Source organism: Colossoma macropomum, unplaced genomic scaffold (genome assembly GCF_904425465.1).
Source record: "Colossoma macropomum unplaced genomic scaffold, Colossoma_macropomum, whole genome shotgun sequence".
Taxonomy (NCBI): domain Eukaryota; kingdom Metazoa; phylum Chordata; class Actinopteri; order Characiformes; family Serrasalmidae; genus Colossoma; species Colossoma macropomum.
The window spans coordinates 2,489,694-2,502,247 of record NW_023494805.1 but is presented as its reverse complement, the minus strand read 5'-3'; the positions used below and the strand labels follow the sequence as shown (position 1 = coordinate 2,502,247).

General features: G+C 38.9%; 1 protein-coding gene across 1 annotated transcript; it reads right to left on the bottom strand.

Moving 5' to 3' along the window:
• Positions 1–2,826: 2,826 nt before the first annotated feature.
• On the bottom strand, positions 2,827–10,989 carry LOC118825782 (mitochondrial ubiquitin ligase activator of nfkb 1-A). The gene is made up of 6 exons (XM_036596597.1): positions 10,836–10,989; positions 10,584–10,703; positions 7,739–7,826; positions 6,304–6,421; positions 5,288–5,431; positions 2,827–3,737 (listed from the first exon to the last, which is right to left on the bottom strand). Exons 2-6 carry the CDS (start codon positions 10,698–10,700, stop codon positions 3,392–3,394), a joined length of 813 nt encoding a protein of 270 aa, XP_036452490.1. The 5' UTR covers positions 10,701–10,703; positions 10,836–10,989; the 3' UTR covers positions 2,827–3,391.
• Positions 10,990–12,554: the final 1,565 nt, after the last annotated feature.

The window sequence follows — 12,554 nt, the reverse complement described above, 5'->3', positions numbered from 1 at the left end:
CTCCCAAATTTTTACAGCCAAGAAAACAAGCAAAAGCAAGAAAATTCGAGGTTTGTTACTTTTCTGAGTATATTACAGTTTTTTGTTGCTAAACACACATACCTGGATGTGATGGTTGCCAAGGATGCATTTTTAAACAAAAATCAGCGTTTCACTGAACCGTCAGTCTGTTTATTTTCTTCACTGAATGGTAATTTTAATACTTGAATACTGAGTGGTTGGTTTACTCAGTACTCCAGTACCTGTGCAGATCCCTATCATTCGTTCCAGCTTATTATGTAAATTTGACTGAAAATTATATAACAGTTCCGGCCATGCAAGCTGATTGGTTGAGAAGCGTTCTAACTGTGCTGTTATTTCACCATAACATCACAGGTTTTTTCGCAAACATTGTATAACTCCGCTGAGATGCCGTTGCTAAGCAACGACTTTGACAGCTGTTGGAGACGCTCAAGACATTTGAATGTTTTTACTTCTTACTTTGCCACAAACAGAAAATGGACACTTTTAAGATCACATTTGACTGACAGTTGATTTGGTCAGACTCTGAAGATGAGGCTACACTAAATTCCCAAACTGTCATCACCACTGAGCAGTTTTTCAGTCGGCAGCTGTGACAGAAGAGCAGCTAAACAGCCTGGAATCAGCCAGAAATGAACCCAATACCATTCGCCAAACTAAATGGGCTGTAAGATGCTTTACAGACTGGCTGGAACAAAACAACATTAATACTGATCTGGCAAAAACTGACAAAACTGAGCTGAACTTGATATTGCGGCAGTTTTATGGCTCAGTCCGATTTGGTCAGACTCTGTAGATCAGACTACGCTACATTCCCAAACTGTCAGTTGGTCTGTGTGGAGCTGGAGAACAAACTGCTGGCTGTGCAGCGAGTGGGCGGAGCTCGTTACTCTGACGTAGCAACAAGCTGCTTGTTAAGGAACTATAATTTGGTGAAGGAACTGCGAACATTAAAACATATGAAACGCCGCGTTCACGGCCCAGTTTATTAATTTATTACTTTATTTATTTAACTGTTGTATAAAAGCAATAGAACACTCGAGGAGTGTGTTATCACCAATAACATCATTATTTCGCGATAACACTCCCTCTCAGGTTCTATTGCTTAATTATAACACAGGAAAAAGGGATAAAAAGCTTCTAATGTTACAAAACAGACAAGAAAACTGTGAATAAATCCAGTTTTATTTTATGTCAGCATACATACAAAAATGAGGTAATACAATTAATGATTAAAATCCCTTTATGATAAATCAAATATATTTGCCATCAACCCTTTTTAGATCAATATTTACCCTACAGCGGCTGTACTTACCCACCAGCACGAAACAGACGTCCCATTTCGATGGAAAACGACAGCCTTTTAAATTCCTTTGTTGATTCATGATTAAATATCTATCAGATGATTTTAGCTTGATCATCTGCCTCCCAGCAGGCTGAGTGACTGAGCTCCAATCAGGGAGCTCACAGTTTAACTGGAATGGAAGTGAACCCAGTGCGTTAAGGTGGGCGATATGACGCTGCAGTACTGAGTCATTTATGATGCGCATCATGATGTTTAGTTTTCTGAGGTCTGTGAATACACAACTCATCCAGGCTCCGTTTATATTGGTCTGGTCAGCGACGGATGTGAACACTTCAGCTGACTGCAGTATCACAGATGCACTTGCTAACATAAGAAGGATTGTAGCAGAGCCGGTTCATGAGGTCTGGCCACTTCCTATTTCCCTCGTTATGTCACAAACATGACTGCTAAACGCCAGAGGGCGCCCACGAGCGAGTCCTCAATGAATGGGGGTAAATGGAGCTTAATGGCTAAAAACGAAATGTTGAAATAGTTTCTAATCACTCGCCCAGAACTTTCCTTTAATTTTAGAGAGTAGAAGGACGAGTTTCACTAAAAAAAATCAAAGAAAACTACCTGTATGTGTTTTTTTCTACAGCAAACGGGTTTTGGGCAGCAGGACACTAACATTACTGCTACTGAGTGCTGATTGGTTGGCATTACTGCTACTGAATGCTACTGTGTTAGCATTACTGCTACTGAGCACTAAATGGTTAGCATTACTACTACTGAGTGCTGCTTGATTGGCATTACTGCTACTGAGTGCTGCTTGATTGGCATTACTGCTACTGAGTGCTGATTGGTTGGCGAGTGAAGGAGGTCATTGTTCTAATCTTAACCCATTCATTTTGGACTCGCTCAGGGGCGCTTTCTGGTTGTAGGGCATGTGAAGCATTCAGTTATCAAGTCTACATGCATCAAGGGGCCGTATTACAGAAATTCCTCTCTTTTTGTCTTAACTTAAGATCTGACAGGTCAAGATAAGATTTTTCATATTTCAAATTCATATTACAGAAGCAAAACTGATCTAAATTTAGGAATCTTACAGCATCTTTCAGCCCCCCTGCTTTTTATCAGTTTCAGTTTCCATTTCCCAAACGCTTTAGCCAAGCGCGTTAACGTTACTCCTCCTAATAAACAGACACACGTTCAGCTCTGTCTCCTCATTATTCACCACCATCACTGTAATATTTCATCATCAACATTAACACACGAAGGTGATCAGAGGGGCGGTGGAGATCGAGTCTGCAGCGTCTGAGATCTTTAAAACGCAGAGTTAGAAAAGAAAATCATCTCACAGTGAAAGCAGCGTTTTACAGTAGAAATAAATGGAGCTCATTATGCTGGTAGTGAACTATGCTGCTGACACAGCTGCCTAAAAACCATAGAAACGGACCTTAAACAGAAGTGAGGACCCTGTTGGGGTTCATCCTAAAGTTAGGACAGGATTTAGGAGGTTTAGTCTAGTTAGGATGTTTGTGTGATACTGTTTTCTTATCTGGAGTTGATGATGAGATTATGAAGGTAGGAACTGTTATTCTGTAACAGCTACTGTCCGAAATTCAGTCTGTACTGAAGTCGTCATAAAGACTAAACACATTTCACATGGAGACTAAACACTAATCACTCATTCTAAACAGATTTCAGAGTTAAGAAGTTTCTGTAATACGACCCCAGGAGGATATCCAGATTTAATTTAAAATACCACCCAAATATTTCATATAGATATATTTTTGTTTAATATATGAGAACACAAATGATTATTTGCCTAAATTGGACAGGTTTTATTATATAACTGATGTGCACTGGTGCAGCTGTATGATCTACTAAAATAAAATTAATTGATCAGACTCTGTATTAGTACTCTATATTAAATAACTCAGACCAGGATCGGGACCATACCCATCATATACTCAGTAGAGTTGCGTATTGTAATATTTATCATGATAATATCGTCATATCGCCCACCCCAACGTCCCCCCACAGCACTAATTCCAGAACATTCCTCAGTTATATAGAAAGCTGCTATCTTTTCTGACTGTCCTTACTAAGCGTGCTGTAGATGAACGCGGCAAGCAGTGTGGACCCAGTGATCCCGAACAGCGCCGTCAGCCCCTTCCACATTCCGGCCGTGTTCTCGTGTCTCTGGATGAAGCTCCGGTGGTCTCCGGGGAGGAGGATGTAGGCGCGTCCGTCCCGCGGCGGCTGGAGCCTCATCACTCCCCCGTGCTCTAGGACCACCTCCCCGAAACCCGTCAGAACCGTCCCCACACGGAGGACCTCCTCCCTCTCCTCCCACGCGGTCAGCTTCTCTCCAGTCACACCCTGAACCACCACGTCCAGCAGCCCATCCTCAGCCCTCCGGACACCCCTGTACACAGTTATACGTCTTATATGTTATATGTTATATGTCTGCAGTCTGATGGCTCTACATTAGGGGTGCACTGATACAGAATTTCTGGGTCAGTACGATCAATAATTAAGATCTTATTTTGGCCGATACAGATATCAGTTACCATAAATTATCTCGGTTAATGTTTTCAAGTTTTATATTATGTTTTGTAGATATTACGTCATTTTTTCAATTTATCAGCAAATAATATGTTGGATATACTGGGCTGCATAACGTCGCTGCGGGAATTAAACATCTCCAAAAAGGTAAATTTACAGGAGAAGGAAAAATGTACTTTTATGAACTTTTAATGAAAATGAATGAAGAAGTGATTTATTCCCAGCAGTTCTGGACCATTTCTGTTGGTCTGTTCATCATGAAACTGTTGACACAGTATAATATAATAGATCATCTGGGGGTTTCAAATTATGTCAAGAAATGAAAAATTAAAAAAGAAAAAAAAACCAGACCTGGATATATGAGGTTTTGTCCTGACTGACAGCGACAACAAGCATGTGTAACTGTAAGGAGCCCTGCTGGTGACATCCTGTATAAATAAAAATAATGCATGGCCAAGCTGTATGAACGAGTGGGAATGAGATCCTAATGCGTGGCCACGACTTAATTATCTCGTTTCCACACCTTACTAAGTTGTGGCCACGATTTAGTAAGGCATGGGAACAAGATAATGCCTTATTAAGCTGTGGCCAAGGCTTCATTATCTCATTCCCATGCCTTACTACGTCATGGCCACACATTAGGATGTTGTCTCCATGCCTTACTAAGCCATGACCATGCAGTATTATTATTTATACAGTATGTCACCAGCAGGGCTACGTACAATTATGTATTTATTATGCATTTAATTTCCAATGTGTTTCTGTTACTACATCCCCCAAATGCCTATCAATCATCCAGCCCACCCATCCACACACCCATCCATCAACCAACATACCCCAAATGCAGTCGCTCAGCCAAAGCTAAGGTTGGGTGATATGGGAAAACTACACAATACACATCACCATACTTCGACACACAGATGCAAATATGCCAGTAATATCACATTTAAAAACTGCTACCAAAAACTATGAATACAGTGATTATTATTCAGCTGCACTGAAAATGAAGTAAACTGGCCTCATTTCACTCTCTGTAGTGAAACACGCAGTTTTCCAGTGTTCTTTAAGTACTGATGATACGCTTGTTTCACACAATAAAAAATATCACAATAACGATAAAATATCACCGCATCGTCCACCCCCAGCAAAGACGTTTGGTGTCTGACGTTGGTTTGGCTAATATGTTGAACAAGTAATAGAAGCTTACACCCAACCAATTAGCACGATGCAAGGAACCTTTTAATCATGTAAAGTGCTCTTTAAATGTTCATGGTTCTATGTAGAACCATTTTCATTACTAAAAAACCCTTAAAGAACCATCTTTTTAAGGGTGTAGTGTAAGCAGTGTTAGCTATGCTGTGTTCTCTTGCTGGTGGGTTATGAGCTACATTAGCTCCTCAGCTCACTCACCTGTGCACCTCCTCCAGGTAATCCCCTTTCGCCTCCAGCGGGGACTCCACCTTCACGGAGATCTCGCTGAGGTACGAGCCTGGCTGGAACAGGCGGAACGGCACGCTGCTCTTCGTCTCCTTCGCGTTCATCTTTTTGGAGACCCTGTACGAGAAAACAGGTTAAAACATGTGCTTATCAAAGATTTCAGAGTAAAAACACTGATTTAAGATCAGGTTCTCATCATTCAAGTAACTTATACAGGTATTTAGCACCATCGCTGTCATATTTCAATCTGATTTGAGTTTTCATGAACATTAAAGCAAGTCTCGTACACTGTGGTCATTCAAAATGCTTTACAAACGAAGAAATATCAATTCATCAATCGGTCAACCTTTATTTTGACTCAGAAGGACACTGAGGGTGATCTACATTTACAGTGTAGGCGAGCAAGTTAAACAGGACTGAAAAATTAAAATGAAATTTCTCAACTAAAACAAATGAAACATTATGTTGTTATGTAATATAATTCAAATACAAATTAGAAAATGTGAAGGCAAATAAATTAAAAATAAAATTAAAACATGATTAAAACAATAGATTTAAAAGAGAGAAATTAAACATTAAATTAAAAATCTAATTAAAAATTAAAGCATGAACTACAGCGTTTTACAGTAGAAATAAATGGAGCTCATTATGCTGGTAGTGAACTATGCTGCCTGACTCAGCTGCCTAAAAACCATAGAAACGGGCCTTAAACAGAAGTGAGGACCCTGTTGGGGTTCATCCTAAAGTTAGGACAGGATTTAGGAGGTTTAGTCTAGTTAGATGTTTGTGTGATGTTGTTTTCTTATCTGGAGTTCATGATGAGATTATGAAGGCAGGAACTGTTATTCTGTAATAGTTACTGTCCTGAATTCAGTCCAAACTGAAGTTGCCATGGAGACTAAACAGATTTCAGACTCAGGATGTCTCTGTAATTCGACTCCTGGTCCAGACCTGAAGGTTTATGGACTGAAATAAACTAAAGCACTAACCATGTTCCGGACGCGTTCCGCACCTTCCAGTGCTCCTGGGTGGTGACCTTCTGTACGACCCCGTAGCACCGTGGAACGTATCGACTAGCCAGCGGTTCGCCGACCGGCTGGACCACACCTGCACACAGGACACAACATTTGTTCTGACCCTCGGACACTTTTATAACAACAGATCAGCAAATCTACACATTTAAGACGTGTTTGGTGTTTGAAGTTTGCCAATTTAGCTTTTGTGGTAGAGCTTCGAAGCTAATGCATGAGCCTGACCATGCTGGGTGTCCAGCATAAACCAGCTGCTGTTTTTTTCTACTGTGTTATCTATGCTAATGTTCTTTAGTCCATGTTTATAGATAACAGTGAGTCACCACAGTGATAATGTCATAACAGTGAGAAATCACATAATAAACTCTATTAGAGATACTGAACACCTCCACACAGCTTAAGGAGAAATATGAGATGATCAAAGTTTACAGTTAGCAACATGCTAATTGATGGGGTGTAAGCTTCCATTACTTGATAGCTACATTAGCATTGTAGCTCCAGTGTAAAAAAAAAAAAAAAGCAAACTTTAGATATCAAACATGTCTTTGCCTGGTCGACTCCCTGCTTAAAGGGAAATTCCCCCAATTTTTCAAAACCTCTGCATAGTTCAGTCATCAAGATCTAAACAGTCATTCTGAGTGGTTTGGCTTGAAGTGCTTCATTGTAGATGAACTTAGTGATATGGATGTCTTTCCAGGTGGTGACAGGAACCAGGAGTTGATATTTTTACAGTGCAAATATAATTATGTTAGTAACTCTCCGAAACCTCCAGTGAACTGAACCTACACATGTCTTCTGATTATTGAAATGTAACAATGATGATGGTAAAATATGATGGTAAATATGTAAATTTGGAAAAAACATGAGCTTCATTGGGAACCATATATATATTAAGCCAAAAATGGTCAAAAACTATCATAAAACAATGTCTCAGACATTAGCAGTATATTCATAGTGTGACCTGCTACTGGCTGGCGCTGGCATCTAGAACCTCCTGAGGCATAGCCGTGCTGCTGGCTGCGCTGGGTGGATCACGGGAGGTGTGCGCCATTGTGTTGTTGGTGTTGTTCAGCGCTCTGCATGTACCTTTCTGACTGGAGCACTTCTTGTGGTGGAAATTATGGCCTCCACTGTGTCTACTTTATGCAGACGCTACAACAACCATTTCTTGTAACAACTTTTACAGGCAGTAAACTCTAAAGATATTTGATTCCTATCAGAACTGCTGTGAGCAATTATGACTCGACTAAGTTTCTCTACAACACAGCATTTCACGCCAAACCACTCTGGATGACTTTGTTTACATCTCAAGGATTAAACTATGCAGAAGTTTTGAAAAATCAGTGGGATTCTCCTTTAAAGTGTATGACTGAAAGCGCTGATGATATGATACCTTCCACAGCTACATAATGCAGCCGCCTGTCCTGAGAGGCGTTGAGTATTTTTAGCAGGTGCTGATCGGCCTGAAAGCTCGGGATTTCCTAGAAAAAGACAGAAACAGCAGTTTGAACTTGAACAAATGAACAAGACTGAACAGACAAAACTGTGAAAAGAATAAAGCTTCTCATTTTAGCCCGTAGAAAAGAGGAATTATCAGAAAATAACAACAAAGAAAACAAGCAGTTTGAGGTGTATAGCTGCTTTTGCATGGGCTCCTTCTCTTCTCTGTGTTGGGTAACTTGATTCCAGATAGTTTTATCTCCGTTTATACCCGAATGAGTGGTTTGGAAATTAGCTGATGAGCTGAATCAGGTGTGTTAATCAATATGAAACAGGACTGATATTTTATATATTATGTTTTAGTATTTTTCCAATGTGTTAAACTCAACAAATAATTATAAACTGAACAGAAATTTTAATTATTTACAAGCAATTACAAGCAGGTCGTAGGAAACTATGAAAAATATTCAAAACTAAAACAGTGAAAGGTGTTCAAAATGTGGGCAGTGAGTGTTTTCTTCCCAGTAAAGTGTGTAAGATTCAGTAAAGCTATGAATATGTGGGTTAGATTAATACAGTGAGAAGATCACAGGTTTGGTTCTGATTTCTCACTGAGCTCCAGCCACCATGTGGATTTGTTCAGTTCCTTCAGCTGATTTATTATTATTTTATTGTTTAGATAAAGCAGGTTTTGGCTGGTAAGTATAATTACTGGACTTCCTCCAGGAGAAGTTCAGAAACAGTTAAACTAACACAGTAAATACAGAACGCATTACTGGGTTTCCCCAAAAGCATCTCAGCACAAAGATGATTCCTATACAGTAGAGTGAGCATCACTCTGATCCAGATGTATTACAGTTTTAAAATGTTCATTAGTTTATATTTTATTCAGTTCCAGTTAGTTTTAAGGGTGCATTAATAATTAATAGTTAAAAAGTAATAGTTTTAGTTTTGTTTTTATTTAGTTTGTTTTAGTTTTTAGTATTATGATGAAAGCTGTGATGGAACTGTGGTGAAACTGCCCATCCTGTGCATCTGACGCTTCTTCTGCCTTGATCGGGTGCCCACTGCTCGCCAGCCTGCTGGAACCGGTTTGACCACCAGGGAGCTTCTTGCTGTACAAAGCTGTGCAAACCTCACCTGCCTGAACTGACCCTCCTGATGCTGCTGCACAGACTCAAACTATTTCATGACCATTGCTTCACCTGTTTTTCCCCATTTCTGTATTCTGTAATCTTATCCTGTTCATTTTGCTCATGTTATCGTTTGGTGTTGACCAGAGGAGGATGGGTTCCCCTTTTGAGTCTTGGTTCCTCTCAGTGTTCCTCTTGCTCTTAGGTGGTTTTTCTTACCAATGTCGCCACTGGCGACGCTCATGTACCCAGATTTTTCTGTAAAGCTGCTTTGTGACAACACCTGTTGTGAAAACCGCTATATAAACAAACCTTGACTTGATTTAGAAGAGTTCCTAAACTCTCATTCACACCCCGAAAAACTTAAACTAAAGACTTTTTCTCAGTTCTGTTCAGTTTGTTAGGTTTGCAGTACAGATTATAGTTTCGATTTAGTTTTTGTTTTGGTTTTGTTTACTGTGTTACGGTTAACAAGCACACTTCCTTATTTTAGTCTTAGTTTTGGTTGACTGTAGTAACGCTGAACACTCTCGCTCCTCCAGTTAAGACGATCTTAACACTGAGATGCTTTTGGGAAACTGGGCTCTGATAAAAAACCTCACCTGCTATTTTCTGTTACCTCTACTGCTACTTCTCTCCTGTAACGGCACTTTATTATTCTACACTCTTAGCAAACATGGTTCTGTACAGTACCGAAAATGGGTTCTTTGTCTTGTAACAACAGTGGAACCGTTTTTGTGCTATATAAAACCCTTTTAAAAAAAAGGTTCTATACAGAACCATACACAGCACGTTCTCCATCAGTCTGAAGAACACATTCACAATGCAAAGAACCCTTTAATCATGCAGATTAGTTTTCTGAGGGTTCAGGGTTTAACATAGAACCATTTTCTTTACAAAGGAAACATTAAAGAACCTTTGTTAAGAGTGCAATATCATTTTTACTTGTTTTAAATTTACTGATTCTTGTCTTTTAATGTCTATCATTTTAACCATGTATTTAATTTCTTTTTCTCCTTTACTTTGTTTCTTTTTAATTAGAATTATCTTTGTATTTCATCATCAGTAAAGCACTTTGAACGACCACAGTGTACGAAAAGTGCTGTGTAAGCAAACTTGTCTTTCTCAGACAGCCTGAGACTTCAGCCCTTAAAGTATATGTGAACATGTACACCGATCAGGCATAACATTATGACCACCTCCTTGTTAGCAGCAGTGACACTGAGGTGTTTAAGAACTCCAGCAGCACTGCTGTGTCTGATCCACTCAGACCAGCGCAACACACACTAACAACACCACCACGTCAGTGTTACTGCAGTGCTGAGAATGATCCACCACCCAAATAGTACCTGCTCTGTGAGGGTCCATGGGGGTCCTGAGCACTGAAGAACAGGGTAAAAGGGGGCTAACAAAGTATCAGAGAAACAGATGGACTGCAGTCTGTAACTGTAGAACTACAAAGTGCACCTATGTAGTAAGTGGAGCTGATAAAATGGACAATGAGCACAGAAACAAGGAGGTGGTCATCATGTTATGCCTGATTGGTGTATACAGGAAGCAGGAGCACTCCCCTATCCTCACTGCTGGAGGTCAGTGTAGGCCACCTGGCTGTGTGGTTCTGAGGGTTCTGCTGTGATGAAGTTGATGCTAGTGGAGTTCTCTCACCTTCAGCTTCTGTATTTCCAGTTTCTTCTGCTGGTAGTGGCTGTAGAAGATGGAAGAGAAGGCGAAACTGGCCCCGACACCGATGAGGGTCAGGGGACTGACGAAAGAGTCGCTCATTTTCTGGGTAGAGAAGAACAGACTGGTATCAGAACCCCTTCAGAGCTCAGCCAGGAGGCCAGCAGCTCCTCCCTCACCCCACTCAGTCTCACTGAGCCATTACAGAGTCAGGAACAGCGGATTTAAACCACTTACCGTCCAGAATCTCTGAGTTTCTCTTCAGTCTCACCGGCACAGGAAAGCGAAAGTGCACAGTCCAGTTTGAGTTCTTGTTATTCTTTGAGTGAGGCAGCCAACTGTAAGGTGCATTACTGCCACCTACTGGACTGGAGGGTGGATGTAAAGGTTGGGGCTGGACAGTATGGCCACAGCAGAGTCTCAGTATGGCACTGTTTATCATTGTCCTTATGAGTTACGTCACAGTTTGTCTTTCTGAGTGGTGGATCTCATCAGTGCCTGTCCAACTACGTTTGATTACCAATAGCGTATAAATAGTCCAGTTTAACTGGGTTTAGTGGCTAAGATGGTTTATTCTGGTCTGATGCTGGTTTAGCTGGTCACCCAGTATGGTCAAGCTGGTAAGCATGCCAGCATCCAAAACATATGAGTAGTTGTCTACACAGAGAAATAAAAATAAATCTCAGATTTGGAAATAAGAGAAAATTTGAGAATTCTGAAAACAAGTAACACAAAGAAAGCTCAGGAGGACAAATCTCAGATCAAATCTGCTCATTAGAGGCTTTTTCACAAAGGTTCATTTCATTCTGTCATATAATATACAATAGTTTTTATACTGTAAGTCTACTCAGACCTGCATGTACAGCATGTACAGACAAAGCCCTTTATTATTCTTTATTCTTCTATACTGCATTATATATATATATATATATATATATATATATATATATATATATATATATATATATATATATATACACACACACACACACACACACACACTTAAATCACTTAATTAGAAATATGCCTTGGACCCTTTATAATACATGTGCATATATGGCCATATATCAGATTTCCATAACCACAAATGTAGACATTCCACATTTTTTAATCAATGTTAGCAATAGGGATGATTTTTTTATCATTATCTTTTATTGTAGGAGAATAAGAAGAAAAGAATACTGTTGAATATGAATTTTTTTCCCTATGGAAAATAAATGCATGAATATGCAGTATTTGTTCTACATCATTACTTCATTTCAAACACTAAAGTGCATTAAGCAAAAATACATTTTTATACCATTTACCATTTTTACATTTGCATTATTTATTTTCTGTGTGGATTAAAGCCAGTTACACAATAAAAATAAAAATAGATAGATAGATAGATAGCTATATAGCTATATAGATAGATAGGTAGATATATGAAGTAGTGTTCTGCTACTGTCTCCTTTATTTGTTTTGATCCAACAGTGTGTGTGTCAAATCAAATCAAATCATGTTTATTGTCACATCACATTTACACAGGTGGAAAGTGAGTGAAAATCTTAGGTGCATGACCCCCTTATAGAATTTAAATATAAAAAATATAGAAATATCTAAGAAGAAAAAGAAATATATATATATATATATATATATATATATATATATATATATATATATATATATATATATATATATATACCAACTCTGAATATACACATATACACAGTATACACTAGTGTGTGTATGTATGCATATATGAATTATATATATATATATATATATATATATATATATATATATATATATATATATGTATATAGTTAAATATTTTGTGTTTACTAATGTTGATCACATTAACTGCACACTGTTAAATTATACCTTTCTGTTGTATATAAGTTATACTCTGTTCTATGTAATCTTTTTATGAAAATATTTGAGATTTTTTCAAGGTCAAGGCATTTCTGGTGCGCT

What these genes read in the sequence shown, in the direction of transcription:
- LOC118825782 (XM_036596597.1), bottom strand. Translation starts at nt 10,700, where the DNA reads ATGAGCGACTCTTTCGTCAGTCCCCTGACCCTCATCGGTGTCGGGGCC. An exon ending in TGGAAATACAGAAGCTGAAG is followed by an intron (nt 7,827 to 10,583) that starts GTGAGAGAACTC and finishes GTCTTTTTCTAG; the next exon opens with GAAATCCCGAGCTTTCAGGC. An exon ending in TACCTGGAGGAGGTGCACAG is followed by an intron (nt 3,738 to 5,287) that starts GTGAGTGAGCTG and finishes AACTGTGTACAG; the next exon opens with GGGTGTCCGGAGGGCTGAGG.